Source organism: Aplidium turbinatum, chromosome 3 (genome assembly GCF_918807975.1).
Source record: "Aplidium turbinatum chromosome 3, kaAplTurb1.1, whole genome shotgun sequence".
NCBI lineage: Eukaryota > Metazoa > Chordata > Ascidiacea > Aplousobranchia > Polyclinidae > Aplidium > Aplidium turbinatum.
The window spans coordinates 24,571,011-24,588,997 of NC_137474.1; the positions used below are offsets into that span (position 1 = coordinate 24,571,011).

The 17,987-nt window shown below is 37.9% G+C and overlaps 1 protein-coding gene across 1 annotated transcript in view; it reads right to left on the minus strand.

The window, feature by feature from the left end:
• Positions 1–12,566, minus strand: part of LOC145767326 (26S proteasome regulatory subunit 4) — a 73,997-nt gene extending 61,431 nt beyond the window's left edge. Inside the window, exons 1-2 of the mRNA XM_082579127.1 lie at positions 12,443–12,566; positions 11,723–11,882 (exon numbers count right to left, since the gene is read on the minus strand). Of these exons, the coding sequence (XP_082435253.1) occupies positions 11,723–11,882; positions 12,443–12,445 (163 nt within the window). The 5' untranslated portion in view covers positions 12,446–12,566. The remainder of the gene's footprint in view (positions 1–11,722; positions 11,883–12,442) is intronic.
• Between the last annotated feature and the right edge of the window lie 5,421 nt (positions 12,567–17,987).

The following is a 17,987-nucleotide window of genomic DNA, read 5'->3' on the forward strand; positions in this document are numbered from 1 at the left end:
ATTTATTTCTCGAGATGTTTTGATTTTTGCAATACATACATCTTGAGAATTCATTATCTGCATGTCAGTACTAAGTAGTTAACATGCATGTTTTGATATTATTTAGATTTACTAATCTGATTAATTTGCATGAAAGATAATTCCTCTGTTTTAAAAAATGCCTTTAAAGTGTTGCGTACCAAACTGCAATTCAAATTATAAGTCTACTGGGATTGTTGTGTCCATATATAAGTTACCACAGGATGAGGAAGACAGAAAGAAATGGATAGCCATGATACCGCGTTCAAATTTAGTAGTAACGAAACACACAGCGATTTGTTGCAAACATTGGCCGGATGATTGCAAGATGGTTGCTTGTTGTGGAAAACTGCGCCCCAGTGAACCCCCAAGTGTCTTTCCCAATATTCCAAGAAGCTGTTTGTCCTCACCTCCTCCCAAATGCAGAAAAACAACACAATCTTCTGTCAGTGTTCAAAGTGTTTTGCCAGATGAGATCGCAAAGTTTGAAAAGGCTGATATGCTTCCACTGAATGAGGTTGAGAAGAAGTTACATGATTCAGAATTATTTGTATACAGTGATGATGAAAGTAAAATTATTCAGTCAAAAAAAATGACGCAAGGTGTACCACATTTCATAATAAAAATGAAAAGTGATTTAACCTATGAATCATTTCACTGTGGATCCTCATGTACAGTTACCACACTTTCAGCAAACAGAATCACTTCTTGCAATCGTTGGTCTACTCTTGGTCTCGTTGGTCTACTCTATGAAATTATTTGATTTTTAAAACATAAAGAGTAAAACCACAAAACCCAAATCATTTTTGAGCAACTGAGTGCCACGGGAAAAGAGAAAGTTGGGAAAGCTATTTATTCACCAGATTCAGTCACTATGAGCATTTGAATATTTCGCATTGTCAAGATCATTATACAACCGATTTCGTGAAGATTACAAGCTACCGAGTGTTAGTACACTGACACGTATTACTTTGAAAGTGGATAACATAACTGATTTGGCTTTCTTAAAAAATGTTTCAAATTGTTTACCTGCGCGTCAACGTAACTGTGTTTTGTTGTGGGATGAAGTATATATTAAATCTATGATCACATACCAAGGTGGCACACTATTCGGCAAAGCTGCAGATCATCCAGAATGCTTAGCAAAAACTGTTTTGGGGATGATGGTAAAGTGCTTGTTTGGTGGTCCGGAGTTCCTGGCAAAAGTTCTACCAGTGAGTAATTTGACATCAGATTTTTTAATCAGTCAAAGTGAACCTATTTTGCAATGTATCAATCAGTCTGGTGGAAACATTTTAGCAATTATTGCAGATGGGCATCAAACCAAACAAAAATGTTTTAGGAAACTTAACACGGTTAAGGGGAAACCATGGCTCAAAGATGAAGGAGCATTTTTGCTGTATGATTATGTTCATGTTATGAAATGTATTCGAAATAACTGGCTCACTGAAAAGTGTGGCGAGCTGGAATTTGAATTTGATGGTAAGCGTCAGGTTGCAAAGTGAAGTGATCTAAAGCGGTTACATGAAATGGAAACAAATCATCTACTGAAGCTTTCGAAGTTAACAAATGTGGCTGTTTCTCCAAAACCAATTGAGAGGCAAAAGGTGTCAACCTGTCTGCAGGTATTTTGTGATGAAACTGTCGCCGCTTTACAAACCCATCCGAAACTGAAACATCTTCCTGTTGCAGGTACAGCAGATTTTATCAAAATTTTCATTAAATTATGGAAGATTCTTAGTCAGAAGACTTGGTACTGATGTGAGATTTAACGATCCAACTAGGGCAGTGATTCGGTCACCCGATGACCCAAGGCTACAGTTTTTGCTAGATGTTGCAAGCATGGCAGAAAACATGAAGAAAACTGGCTCAGTCAGAATTCGTCGGTTAACGGCAGATACTGCCAACTTCTTGTATCATATATGCCATGGATTTGTAGATCTAGCAAAGTATTTACTTTCATGTGGAAATGATTTTGTAATCTTTGGCTGGTTTACAACAGACCCATCAGAAAAGTGCTTCAGTAAACTTCGACAAGGGTCTAGAGGTACCTATTTCATTACTGCTCAGTCAGTTTTGGAAAAGGTAAGAATTCAACACGCGAAGCTCTCACTGCAAGTAGATTTAAAGTTTGATGTTGCCGAAGGTCATGCTTGTGCCGCTTGTAATCGTGATCTTGTAGAAAGTGAGCTTGAAGTTTTGGATAGCTTATGTGCTTTGGAAGGGAAAGTTTCAGAAGAGGTTTTAATTGCAGTGGTTTATATTGCTGGGTATGTTGAGTTGAAGAATGGATGTGCTATTGCAGAAGCAGGCGCGGATCTAGGAGTTTTTTTCGGGGGGGGCCAGAAAATTTGAAAATCAATTAAACAGAAAGAAAAAGATAAAACAGATATTAACAATGAGACTACGACAGTAGCGTAGCCAGGAATTTTGAAAGGGGGGGTTTTTAAGGCCGGCGGGCGAAGCCCGTCGGCGTCTTCGCCAAATGCGACACCCAGCTGCGGGGGTCTGGGGGGCAGCCCCCAGAAAATTTTGAAAAATTGCTTTGAATTTGGTGCATTCTGGGAGCATTTTCAACAAAAATGTGGGTATAAATATTCCTGTAAAATGGTGATAAGATCATGTTTTCTTCGGATTTTTCGGTAATAAACCTAAGTCTCTATGTTTTCTTGTTGCTAATTCCTGGCTGAGATATTTAAATGTTTGGTATTGGCAAAACTCGTTCTTTTAATGCAGTTTCGTTTAAAATTAGGAAAACTTTATTTTAGAGAAACAGAGACTGAAAGCATTATTCTCAATATCGTGATGTCACACGCGTGCCAAAGGGGGAGGGGGTTGTAACCCCCCCCCTCCCCTTGGCTACGCCACTATACTACGACATATACGATATGCCATAAAATAAAATATACATTAAAAGAAACAGCCATTTCATCAATTGTGAATGTTTGAAAAATACATTTTGCTTGAATAAAAATTGCTAAGCATGCAAAGTAAACTTGAAATCTGGTTTAACCCTTACGAGGTTGGGCTCTCTGGAGTCTTGCTCAGTTTGGGGGGGGGCTGTCGATTCTTCTTATGCTTTAGGAGTGATATCTCTGTTATTTTTTAAGGTACGGCTTCAAACTTTGGGATTCACTTTGTAAAATTATTCACGCTGAGCATATCCGAAAATTAAACCTATGTGAATTTTAGAACTGCTCATAGACGTTGAAATGTTGAGGTGACTTATGACTTTTGGATTATTTTGCGATTAAAGCAATTGTAGCGTGAGTTTACACATTATTTTTTGGTAGAGTAATGAAGAACATGCATTGCCATGTTGTGATTAAATTTTTTTTACATAATCTCAATTTGAATCTATATTTTTCATGCAAAATAATAACTTTTCCCACGCTCAAAATAAAGCTCGCTTCTTGACTAAAAGAACAATGCTTCATCAATTACATGCAGTAATGAGATTTCTGAACGCGTGTCACACCAATTTGGATTATGATCTTGTGACCTCGGTTCCAAGAACAGCAACTCCTACGCTTTATTAACAAATGTAGACCAGCTGAAGAAGCAGGGTGGCGTTTATCAAATACTATTATGTAATCCACGAAACGAATGGAAGATCATGCAACAAAAAAAGCGGTTTAAATGCAATGTATTGTAGTTGCAACAGCGTCTCTCAATGTAAGTTCAATGTGAACTCGGCTACATACAAGGCTAGTACTAGGAGTAACATTACCCGATAAAGTCGATGATGCTTTACATAAACAGAAGTCAGAAAGAAATTCAAAATAAAACAGTTACGGTTCATTAATTAACAGAACGTCACAACGCTTTTCATCAAAAGGAAAATCTGTAATGCCTCGGGTCATTTTCTTGTGGATTCAATAAGCTCTCTAAGATTCATATGCCACACACTAAAATCCAAACAATATTTAGATTTATTCAAAGTAGTATTTATTATGCGTCAAATCATTGTGAACCTGGAGAAATACTTTACAAAGAATTAGCTGCCTTTTTTTTTTTTGCCTAATGGGCGTTTATGCGATAAAAATGTCAGTTTGGCAGCAAAATATTGATAAGTATTTTGATTTGGTTACAGCAATACCGGACTGCAGCAATTGGCACAAGGCTCTTGCAGCAACGTTTTTCAACTTGATTCAATGGTAAAGCAACCTGTGTTCTGTCAGGTTATGTACACACAAGTTCAGAAATATTTAAGAATATGCAATGAGGCACATTGAAATTACAAGTGGCTGCACATTTACAGTTCGATAATACGAAAAATTGAATACAACGCTAATACAATTATTTTGACGTGGATTCAACATTGCAAGACGATGTAAACATGCGCGGGTTTGCAATTAGATTACTTCTCTTCTGTCCTTGTTTGTATAAAAGTCATAAAATCAGTCGTTGTATCCGTGCTAAAATTCAGCTATGCTCAAACCGCATTATATTGATATTTTCTAAATAGAAAATGGATTTATAAAATATGAATACAATACTGTTTCAGCATATAAAAATGCTGAATTTTACATCGAGTATTACGATTAGTTTTATGACCCACTTTTTATACAAAAAAGGATAGATGATTTTGATAAGCAATCTAATTGCAAAACCGCACATGTTTACAAGTATTCAACGTCTTGATATGTTGAATCAACGTAAAAATAGCTATCTGTCTAATAAAAGGAAAAAAGGAAAATCTCTCATTGAGCTCCGCGTTTTATTTAGGCTGTGGTTGAAGCCAAAGTTTATAAAACCGCAATCATTCAAATAGTTTATTCTGCGCAAAAGCAAACTTGACATACTCGTATGGAATGTGCAGGGCATAAAGGCTTTTCACAGCATTGACATTGGCCACGGTTTTTTGGTAGTTTATTTTTTGTGGCTTTGGCACCTTCTCAATAAGCAAACGCAGTAGTTGTCCACCGTGGGGACTTCGCTTTGCACGTGAATGAACCAACCCATCCTTTGGTCGATGATATCGGTGCCACCCTTTGTGAAGTCGTAAAGCTTATACAAGCCTGGCTTCTTTTTGCCGTCATCCTTGGTAATCCCCAATAGAGGTTGCATGGTCGTCAACATCAACACATTCCGCATGCCAGAGTTCTTCGTTTTTACTACATAAGAATGTAGGCTGAGATCAGCCTCACTCGTCTGCCAATAAATTTCGTACGAAGATTTCTCCCTACCACTCACTTGCTTCACTTCCAGGGGTATTCCTCTACGTATAGCGTTGAGGGTTCCAGCTGACGTTATACCCCTGTCAAGCAACCACTGCGCGAGTGGTATGGAGGTGTAAAAGCGGTCATACAAAATATTCCGACCTTGAAGGTCACCGTGTTGTTCCAGGCTCATCACCATTCCTTTTACCAGTTCTTCTGTTCCACAAACGTAAAAATTAAATGGCTCTTCCTTCGGTTTACCTGAATAGACCGATGCCGCAAATGTGTATGGGAATCTGCTGGCGTTTACCGACTTGAACAGAAGGCCATATTTCGCAGGCTTGTTTGGATTATATTGCTTGAAGGCAATTTGTGTCCTCATGGGGTATAGCGTTTTGTCCAACGACAAGTAGTCACCTCGAATGACATGTTTGCCGCAGTTTTCGTTAAACATTTCGAAAACGACTCGAAATGCGGCCAACCGGTCATTCTTCCAACGTTGCGGCCTAGTATTTTGGTCGTCAAACGAAATATTCGAAAATAAAAATTTAAAGCGGTTCTTGCTCATTGTTGCACTAAACACGGGATGCCCTTGCAGTTGATTGAACAATACATCCGTGGAATGACCAGCCTGTCCTAAAAGCCCCCGAAAATACTCCAATTCAACAAAGGCCAGCATCTCCTCGTTGTTGGTTGGGCCAAAATAGCAGTACCTGCTGTCATCTAAAATTCTCTCTGGCAATTGAGAAATGAGTGTGGCAATTTTTCTATTGGTTTCTTGAACAATAATGTTCAAAATGTTTAAAGAAAAAAATAGTTCCCATGCTTGCCGAGGGGTCTTGGCTTCTTTGGCTTCTCCTCTAACACCAATCGGGCCAGATATAATGTTAGCCCGGCCCCTTCTCCCATTGTGCACCGGTCTCGCATTAGACCAAGTAATGCTGACGCCGCCCTCTTGTCTGTTCTTTGGCTTTTCTACAAAAGTTGTATAAGACTTCAGTGTGTCAGGAAAACTCAACAGCATCGTAGTTGTTCATGTCGAGATAGGAATCTATGCTGTTCACCAGTCTTTTCGATGTTATAATCCGTCCTGATGGCGCAAACTCCGGTTGAACATCGCCCATGGAAGGTAACTGGTCGTCAATCTCGATCGGAATCGCTGTTGCGGAAGTTGACGGAGAAGAATCCGCTTCTTCATCTGAATCGGAGTGCCATAAATCCTCCAAATCATCCACCTGGCTTTCGTCGTCAGAATCCAGTAAAACATGTTGCAATATTTCTTCAGCACTGAATCCTTGCCTTGCCATGTTTTATTTAAAAGTGAAAAGGACGTAATTTTTTTAATAATGGCGTTGAAATACTAAAGAAAATGTATAATGAAACAAATTGTTAGTCCCATAGAAACTAGTTAGAAAAAAACTGTTACACAGAATTATAAAAATCGAGAATAAATCAAAACTTTGCAATATAATAAATTGTCAGACCGTTGTTAAAAATTGTGAAGTGCACTTTACATATTTACTGATGATGAAACTATATGAATGCTATGGTTATCTATGGTGATTCAGATTAGCTTTTTGAGCAATGCTTCACGTTTATGATAAACTACACGTAGAAGGGAAATCCAACAGGCGTTTGCACAATATCGTCGTTTAGCGACGTAGATTCGACGAAAGCGGCGTAATAATTAGTAGGCCTACCTGGTATCAATATTGGCTGTTTCTGCAATGTTGCGTTATGACCATGAACGCCACGTGGCTTGAAAAACAACATTATAACGCTGAATGAAACCATGTGCATGAAACTGATAATCTATCTAATAAAATTATCTCTGATGTAAATTCAACGATTGGGCAATGGTATGTCTCAACAAAATTACCAAATATTCCATCATTTTGACGGCTAGAATGCATTGTTGAACCTAAACCGAAAAATATAGATGCGCTGTTCATTCATAATTTTTGATATTTGTTTATATGTTTAGTGAAAATAAGCTGTCATTCTTGTTATTATATTGAAAACGAAAAGAGCAGTTTGCAAAACGTCTATATTACCATGAATGCGGTTTCATCTATTTTGATTGTCCCTTGCTGTAGGCCTACTCAGGCAAGTTGTAATTATCACTTCACATGAGACAACTTGACAAGTAAATACACAAGTTTTCACAATTTATGACGAGTTATAGCACATGGAAATGTTACGCTACAATTGCTTTGCGAGGTACTGCATCGCGGTTTAGTTTATCAGTGACAGTGAACCTGGTACAAGAAGCCTCGAATAATTATATTGATTCAACTAAGCTGCATCACGTATAAACGTGGTGGAACGATCGTCCTTTTCACAAAAGCGTGATGTTCTGGTTTATCCTACACAAATGAGAAGCGTATTGCATTTCAAATCTTTACATGTCGACTTGGAAATAAATGTTTACAAGTATATGTGAGAAGCTTTGGGAACATCGACGCCTTTTCTGCTTTTGATAGTGTGTCGGACAAAAGGAAAGATTTGAAACCAAAATCATAATATGTTACAGAGCAGCTTCTATAGTAGGCAATAACGTTGTAGCCTATGCTTTGTTTGATTGAAAGGACATAATTGTCTGCGAAAAACTATTCTCGCTCTAGATGCATTGGCACCGAGATGCATTGCCATGAGAACAAAAGTCCACGCATACTGTCAATTTCCTTCACGCTGTGAAGCAGTTAGGATTAACGAGACATGGGCCAAATTAATTACTTTCATCCAGCTGGTGGGAAAATTTTGAACAATAGAATATGAAATATTTCAGAGGATGTGCTGAGAAATGCCTTATATCTCTCAATTTATAACCTTTATTCGCTCAAAATTTCAGCTCAATAGAGGTGAATGAAAGTTAGGAAAAGTCAAGAAATCTCATAGTCGCAGCCTCAGTGGTTTTGGAGATACAACTGTTGATGCAAAAAAGTTGAATTGACAGCCCCCCCCCCAACCTTCAAACAGTTAAAACCCTGTATGCAGTGTCCATGACCAATTGGATGTTTGTATGTTTGCAAGCATAGACGGCAATTGATTGAAATTATAATGAAGGCTAAAAACTATAAAACAGCCATTCAAGGTTTCAGATTGTTTCAACTGACGTCATTTGGTTCAGCATTGGTTTCAGCTGAGTCAGCTCCAACAAATGTTGCTATTAAAATGCATTTACAGTTGTATAACGGAATAAAGGAGTCTGATCGATGGATGATTTTAACCATAATAATAACAAAAAATTACCCCCCCCCCTCCCAGATAAGTTAAGTCTGCCGTGGGACTAATATCAGTTGTGTAGACGCATATCAAACGATTTGATGCGGATACATAGAATTGTTATATTGAACAGAAAAGTATGTTGTTTTGTTAATGCGCGTGCATTTATTTGTTGTTAGTGTTGGCTTTACAGTGAGTGAAGCTACTTTATCCAGCAATGCTTTTCACACAAAATGTTATATTAAACAGAAAAATATTTTTTTTTTTAATGCACGTGTTTGGCATTTATTTGTTGTTGGTCCAGGTTTGCGTCGGCGAAAGCTTTATCAATAAATTTTTATTCAAGTTTCTGAACATGACTCAGTTTACTTTTAGTTAAGTCAAATAATAACTACACTACCGTAGCCTATATTCAAGCGGGTGGTTGGCTTGAGTGAAGAGTAACTTAGTTTTTCGTCAAAACCCCGACTAGGCATATTTTTGAAATCAGCATTGAAAACCCATGCAGAAAAGTCACAATTTATCGCAGAAAACAAAAGAAAGTCTGGGGATTGGGGAGGTCTAATATTCATAGACCTTAAGAAGGTTTTAATTCATTGAACCATTGCTATGTCTAAATTCAAATAGAATATTAATTGAACTATCATAAACATAATTATTACAGAATTAAACGCTATAACTTAACATGAAAATCTTTAACAAAACTGCTCTGCAAAATAACTGCCACTGCTCACTACTCTACGACTTCAGATGAACAATTGAAATGAAACCAGCAGTGCGACAGAACTACCAAAGGCACACACACACATATGCTTCGACCAGACAGCAGTTCAAATACATCACAGGAAGTGACGCAAGCAATGAAAATTAAATCGAGGAAGGCTCCTGGACTATCTGAAGCCACTGTGGAAATGATACGAGCAAATAGAGAAACAGGATTGAAAGCAATGCAGGAAATCAGCCAATGTGTGTTAGATGGAAAAGGAATGCCAAGTGAATGGAAGACGAACGTGGTGATGCCCATCTTCAAGGGAAAGAGTGATGTATTCGATTGTGGGTAATATATGAGAATAAAACTGTTGGAGCATGCAATGAAGGTACCGGTAGTGGAAAGGGTGTTGGAGAATAGAATAAGATCTGTTGTGAAGCTGGACGAGATGCACAGATGCAGTGTGGATTTATGCCTGGGAAGGGAACGACAGATGCTATTTTTATTTCCAGATGGTTGCAAGAGGAATATCGCGACAAGGGAAAGAACTTGTGCATGTGCTTCGTGGACATGGAAAAGGCATTTGATAGAGTTCCAAGAAGAGTGATGGAATGGGCAATGAGAAAGAAAGAAATACCAAGGGCACTCGTGCAAGCAATAATGAGTCTGTATGACGGTGCAAGGACAAGAGTTCGAGTTGGATCTGCCCTCTCAGATGAGTTTTTGGTGAAGGTGGTGTACACCAGGATTCTGTCCTCTATCCTTTAATTTTTTCCATTGTGATTGATGTGATTACCGAATGTGTACGAGAAGATTCATTGACCTGAAAGTGAAATTTGAGATGTGGATGGAGTCGCTTTGAACAATTTAAAGGTATGCGTGATTGCGTGTGAACATCAAAAAAACAAAGGTCGTAATAAGTGGAACGAAGGGGAAATCACAATGAGCAAAGTTGACCCATGTGGTGTACACTGTAAGAAGAGTGATGGCAAATTCTGTTAAGTGTACAAAATGAAGGAAGTGGGTGCATGGGAGATGTGCAAAGATGAAGAGAGTGACATGCAGATCCGGAGATGGTTTTGAATGTGAAAGATGCAAGAAAATTGAAGAAAGAATGGTTGGTCCTGTGTTGAAAAGCTGAATGATGAAGTTAGATCAGTGAACGCCTTTTGCTATCTAGAAGATAGATTGAATGCAAGTGGTGGTTGTGAAGCGGCAGTGACTGCAAGAGTAAGGTTTGGTCAAGAGTGAAATTCAGAGAGTGTCAAAAGTTGTTATGCGGTAGAAGATTTTTGTTGAAAATGATAGGAAGAATTTATACTAGTTGTGTGAGATCTGCAATGCTGTACGACACATGGTGCTTACGGGGAAACAAATTGGCCATTTTAAGAAGAACTGAGAGAGCGATGGTGACTGGTGAGAGCAATGTGCGGTGTGAAGCTGATGGACAAAAGGAATGCTGAAGAAGTTATGAACTTGCTTGGGTTGAATGAAAATGTTGATAAGTTGGCGAAAGCGAATGAAGTGAGGTGATATGGGCATGTTTTGAGAAGAGATAAAGATGATGTTTTGAGAAGAGCGCTGGAGTTGAGAGTGGTGGGTCGTAGAAAACAAGAAAGACCTAAGAAAACGTGGAAAAAGCAAGTTGAGGAGGAAAGCAGCAAGGTGGGCTTGACAAGAGAGGACACGTTAGACAGATCGATGTGGAGGCAGAGTGTGAAGGCGATTGCGGCATTTGGAGGTGAATCCGGCTACCCTTGGTAACGGGGACATCACCGCATTAAAACTGGACTACTACTACTATATTATTGCCACCATTATTTCTTAATTAGCTCGTAGAAACAGAAAAGTATTTTGAAAAAGCTATTTTCCCCAAGTCTTGCAATTAAAGAAAGAATCTCTTTTTTTCTAAAGACGGCAATATTCTGAAGATATGAACTGTCATCACTGCGCAGTGCGCACCACATAAAATTGCGTTAGCAGGAGTCTAAAAAAAGCTGTACTCGAATAAACGCAAATTTTGACAATATCATGGCACCAACTATTGAAATAACTCGCATAAATTTGCTGCACTAACTATGCAAGATTGCAAGCGATACCTCTGAGCAGCACAGCCTCAACAACATTCACAAAAAATAACAAAGAGTGGCGTCACTTGTGTCTTGTGGCATTGGGTCTGCTACTATTCGGTGAGTCCGATTCGGTGAGTTCCTAACCTCTAACCCCTAACTCTAAAACGGCCATGATAATTAGGCTACGGTACCCGATAATTTAAACAAAAAAAATTGAAAAAATCACCGAAAAGGGATCGGACTCACCGAATCGGACTCACCGAAACGGGCCATTCCGTGTGGCATTGGGTATTGCATTATTCCAATCTTGCATCATTTGTGTATCGCAGCATTCGAGTATTGCGTTTTTGTGCCACGGCATTAAGTCATACGTCAAAATTATGCAAACATACAAGTAATTCGAGACATTATACTGCAAAGGAAATTGCTAGTGTACTAAAAAGTAGGATGATGGGTTTTCTGTCAACTACCAAATATCAAAAGGGATGAGGTTGATTCAAAATTCATATTCAACTTTTACTTGCACAAATACAAACCGCTAGGGAGTTTATTAGCTGCATCTGGTCCTTTAGCCTTCTTCCTCCTCTTTCCAACCCGAGTGGGGAGTGGGCGTTCATACTTTTTCTTTTCTTTACCTTTATCTCCCTTCTTACCATCACCAGGTCCACTTCGACCACCTCCACTCTGGTTTTGGCCCTACAACAATATCAGTTTAACAACAAATACCCTCAAAAGCCTTTTTTTAGTGTTAGAGTTGATGAATTCCAACCAGATGAATATCACCAAGTGAAAAGAAACGTGAGCACTGAGCATAAATCTCCATACAGAATGAGTGGCTGTTGGCATACTGTACAATACATTTAGATCCATTCATTTGGTTGCTTGTATTTTGCCTTCATGGAGGAAAGCAACAACAAAAAGTTTCATTTCAGTTTTACACTTTGATGCTTTTGCACATTGATGTAGCCGAAAATGGATGTAACTGAATTGATTAAAAATGCTTGGTCTTTTTCAAATTACTAGGCTATTACTTATTTTAATTTCAATGAATAATTTAAAAAAATGTTATATGAGCAGAAAGACCCAAAAAGCGAACATGTCACTCATGGATTCTAAGTAACTGAGCTAGCATCAGTGGTTCAAAGCCTCTACAAGTGACAAAACTATCAGGACTAAGCTCACTAAAAAGCTTTCCTTGGCCAAGAATGAAGTTTCCCACAATTATTCACATGCAATGTAGTCTGTGAAAACTATACCATGAATGGAAATTTGTGTAGATGACTTTATTGAAGACAACAAAACAACACCGGGAACTTGAAACAAGTCAAAGTGCTTTTGGTTTTGTATTAAACAATACACTTAATTAAATTTACTTCATCTAAAAAGTAAAACAAATTTGAAATTAGAAAAATTTGAAAAAAAACAACTAAAACCTGCTTTACACTTAGACTTACAATCAATGCTTCAAAAGCCTAGATCTAATATTAGCTCCTAGCAACATGTATAATTGTATATACCATGGATGCAAGCAATTATAATACAGTAGCTTGAATATTATAAATGCTTTAGTAGGTTATGTTGTGCAAAACGCTCAAAAATATTATTCACAAAATCGTTAACAAAAATTAAAGGTGGGTTATAGGCTATTTGTTTCTTTTTTTTGCAGAACTGGAATTTTAGTTTTTCAACAAGCTAGTTTTCATAGCACATCTCTTAGGTGCAAGCAGTTAGGTGCTTGCCAAATAGCTGTGCATAATGTGGCGTAAAGATATTTAGGTGCGACGCCTGGTCATTTAGGTGCTAATGTATTTCCAGTAAAGTTTATTTTATTAGGTGCTTGATGGTAACACTGCAGGCCGTGGTGTACGCAGGATTTTTTCAAGGAGTGGCATTCGGAATGCTTTTCGAATCAAAAACTAACTAAAAAAGAACACCCATTTTCTAATTATAACGAGCAAATTGTATTGTAAAATATTAACCTACCATATTAAGCTTGCATTGAGATACCGGTATATGTTAGTTTGCAACAGCTAGGTTACTCATTTGGATAGATTTTGCATTTAAAACAGTGGTTCTCAAGCTTTTTTGAGCGTGACCCAAATCTGAGTTTTATGAACACCTCATGACCTGGGTTTTTTTTTCGGTCATTTATCAGTCATTGACCGATTTTTTAGCAAAATGTCCGAAAAAAAATATAGTCAATTGACTATATATGACTAAAAATGACCGAAATAAATAAAAAATGACCAAATTTTTTCAAGTGATTTCGGACAAATGACCGAAAAGTCTCAGCGAAAAAAAAAAACTCAGCTTATGACCCAAGCTTCAAACATCAAAAAATTTATTTTTTCTAATGTGCATGAAATAGAAAAAGACACAGACAACCAGTTGTAGTACACTCACAGTATATACTGTATATATTCAGCGGAATGACCCGTTTCGGCGAGTCCGATTCGGCTAGTCCGATTCGGCAAGTTCCCTATTCGGCGAGAGCCTTTTTCGGCGAGTGCCCTATTCGGCGAGTTTTTGAAATTTTATTTTTTAAAGGGAATTATCGGGTACCGTAGCCTAATTATAATTGCCGTTTTTACATCGTTAAACGTTGAAATCGTGCAGAAAGGAATAAAAATAAAATGTTTGAACTATAAATTAAAATTCGTCATGTCAGTTTCAAATGCTTCTACCCCCATAAGATCTCTGTTAATGGAACCACAACTCCCAAATTCAAGTTGGCAGAAGAAAAGTTTCCAAACATTACAAATGATTAAGTTTTAGAGAAATACTTTGATTGGTTTGGGTGGTAGAAGCATTTGAAAATTGAAAAAAACACTTATACGGGGCAAAGAAACAGGATTTTCATGACCCACCTAACACTAATGCATCAAGAGATGTTGTTTTTTACTCTTGAATTGTGTAGTATAATTTATGATGAACTAGCACAACAATTGTTAGTCTTCTACCACAATCACAATAAAAGTTATGGGGCTCTGAAAATGGCTGAAATTCCTATTTGCTACCCCCCAAGTCAAAAAGAAGGACACCGGTAGCGCCCGAAATTCACATGGCTGCCATGGGATAACCGTTTGAGATATTGATCTAAAACTTAGGATTATTTCGTTTGGTAGCCTAAGGCAGAGTATGACAACTTTTCAGCAAAATCTGAGAGGTACCATACAAGATATCTTCATATTGGCCGTTTCGATATGGAATGACCCAATTATGAGAACATAAAACACTGTGAGAGGTCACTAAATGTTGGTGGATTCACCCAAAATTTTGCCAGGAAGGTTTTTTCAGGCAAATGCAAAGAATAAAGGGGTGTGCACAAATAAAATAAAAACTTTCCGAAAAATTAAACGGTCTAGTGTAGATGTACCGGTACTCCCATCGATTCTTGGCGAAGAATTCACCTTTGTTACGCTGATTCAATGTCATCAATCGTTGAAGCAATGTAAAATCGAAAATTTTCCTGCTTAAATCGAAGCTAAGGAATATAATACAGTATACACATTTTGTAGATGCGCGCTGGAATGCGCAGGAAATAATATTTTTGCAACAATTGTTCAAGCTATGCAATGACGATTTATATCGGTAGTTCCTGTGTTATTTCTCGGCGGACAAATATGACCGATCTAGATGGTACTCTGGGTTTGTTTTTCCGGTCATTTATCGGTCATTGACCGATTTTTTAGCAAAATGTCCGAAAAAAATATGTAGTCAATTGACTATATAATGACCAAAAATGACCGAAATAAATAAAAAATGACCGAATTTTTTCAAGTCATTTCGGACAAATGACCGAAAAGTCACAGCAAAAAAAAAAAACCCAGATGGTACTTTCCGCGGACATCACATGCTGTGACGGCGGACATGACCGCTGTGAATTTTGAGGCCTGTATACTCGAGTATAGGTCGAGATTTTTGCAAGTGATTTTCACCTCAAAAAGACAGGTTCGACTTATACGCGGGACAAGCTCGGCAGCCTTCAAGATTAACGTATTTTTGCTGCGGTAAAACCATTTGCTGATGTAGATTACGGACTGTGAAATGGCGTCGGCCGAAATAAAAGTGTTGAATACGTTTATTTGCAGTGATTCAAACTTAATTTTTAAATTTAATGATTTCTTGTCAATTCTAAACTTTATACATTTGTTGAGCAATACCGTATGCAAAGCTCAAGAAACAAAACAGCAAAAAGAGCTGTTTTAAGCGATCAATTTTTTTATTTTGCATGTAGGATACAATTGTTCTTATTACGAGTTTAGCAAACTTTATCGAGTTGAAACTTTGAAACAACAAACAATTACGTGAATACAGCTTTGTCTACTGAGCTTTGCATATTGCTCAACAACTGCAAAAAGTTTAGAATTGACAAGAAATCATTAAATTTGAAATTTAAGTTTGAATCACAGGAAATTAACGTATTCAAAACTTTTACTTTTTGACGCCGTTTCAAACTCCGTAATCTACGTCAACAATGATTTTGCGGCAGTAAAAATGCTTTCATTTTGAAAACTGCCAAGCTGGAGACAATAGCTTGTCCAGTTTATAGGTTGAACCTGTCTTTTTGAGATGAAATTTACTTGCGAACATCTCGACGTATACTCGAGTATAAATACAGTATTCGATAAAAGATTGTAAAGACTTTCGATGAAAAACAGAAAAGAAAACACTTCGCCGTTGTTAACGCTTTGAAGGTAAGTAATTAGCAATCCGTGCGATACGAATAGGGATGGGCAATTCAGAACACCGAATCCAGAAGGATTCGGATCCTAAACTATCCGAATCCAAAACGGCAATAAAACCGGGTAATAAGATTCGGTTTTAAAGATATACATAAGTCTTGTGCGAGCTGTCAGCTGGAGACAGTGAACTGAAAAAAAGTGTGGTTTACTCCCTTTTTTCTTCGCACTGACACCATCCGCAGTTTCGCACTTTCAAAAACATTGTGCACGCGTTGTGCGCGCTCATGCAACTCTACGTCACTCGCTCGCACGAGCAACCAAAGAAACTAAGCGCGCAATTTTCTTCACGCTTTGTACACAATATGCACAATCGTGCAATGCTTTTTTTCAATCCACGTGCGTATGCGACTCTGCGATAGATTGACTGGTGGGCGTAACAACATTGAGCAGATGCCCCCTGCTAAAGGAGTTGGCTCTGAAACACCTCAGCATCTTTCGAGCGATTCTTTTCGACTGCGGCTTGACGGAAACTAAGCTGCGCTCCCGTTCAGCGTTGCCAGATGGGGAAATAGAATTTAATTAAAAAATTCTGGTGAAATTTAGAGGTCTTTCTTGCAAAGCTTTTTGACCTTGGAACCAGATAACTTTTTGGTGAAATCTGGTGAAATTTTTCCTACTCAATTTTTTTCAAGAAAGTTTTTTCAATTTTTTTTAACTTTTTAGCAAATAATCCCTGCTCGTATAGAAAACGTTTTGCAAGAGGTCTGCATATAGATGGTGGGTGGTGGCAGTGTCTTAAGTCTTAAAAACTATTTGTATTTAAGCAAAATTGCTTTATTTAGGGTCAGGGCCGTAGCCAGACCGCAGAGCAAGGGGGGGGGATTTTTTATAGGGGGGGCCGACAATTTTTTTTTGGGCAAAATCATTATAATTGCTGTTGCTCGATGATGTTGCTATAGCTGTTGCTCGAGAATGTTGGGATTTTGCCAGGGGGGGGGCGGAATTTTTTCCGGGCGGGGGGCGATGCCCCCCCTGGCCCTCGGCTGGCTACGGGCTTGTTTAGGGTGTTTTAAATATCTGGTGAAATTTTAGTTACTTTTTGTTGCCAAGCGGCTTCCATCATCTGGCATCACTGCTCCCATTTGGCTGGAAGTCATTTAGAATGCCTTAATGTGTTGCATTGCAACAAACATTTACTTTGATTGTGTAGGTTTTGTGTCTGAAATTTTTTACTTTTTGTGTTGCTGGAGCCTGGAAGTTAATAGGATTCAGTATTCTGGATTCGATTCTGGATTCGGTTTAGTATTCCGGAATAATTCTAGAATAGTGAATTATTCTGAAATGCCCATCCCTAGATACGAAGTTAATAAAACCGATAGCAGGTTTCCACTCTGCTTGAAATCATGATTTTTTGCGTTTTATTTCGATAACTACACTGTCTTGGTCGTTGTTATTCATTCGCACAAAAAGGAAATGAATCGGCTTGTTTTCAACTGTTCCAATTATGAGCTAACAATATCAAAATTTTTACGACTAGGCGTACTGCATGCGTAAAACTAATTGTTTCAAGCAGAGGTTCTAATAAATTCGGTTTGCAACCTAGGTGTCAATATAAACAAGACGCTAAGCTTAATAAAAGACTACTTTAATTGAGTAAGATAGCGTTATGGTTATGACATCATCACCTTTCTCGCCCCCTAAAGTTTTTTGAAAGAGGCGCCTATGATTGTGGAACAAAATACAATTCAAAACTGTAGCCGAATAGGGGACTAGCCGAATCGAACTAGCCGAATCGGTAGGGATGGGCAAAATAGAGAATAATTAGCTATTCTAGAATATTCTAGAGTACTGAAACCGAATATAAAATACAAATATCTATTCTAGAATAATTGATCGTTTTTACTATCCACACATTTTTATGAGTTTACAAATACAAACGAAATCGGTTAATAGTATACTGCTTAAACGTATCAATCGTTTATTTGAATCAAAACCTGAAATCCCAAACCAAATCCAATCTGATGTTAAGTAAAAATATCGGTTAAGCGTATACCGCTTAAAAGAATAAGTCGGATAAAAGCATCAGGATTTGCTTCTAGTTTGCATACTTCATTCA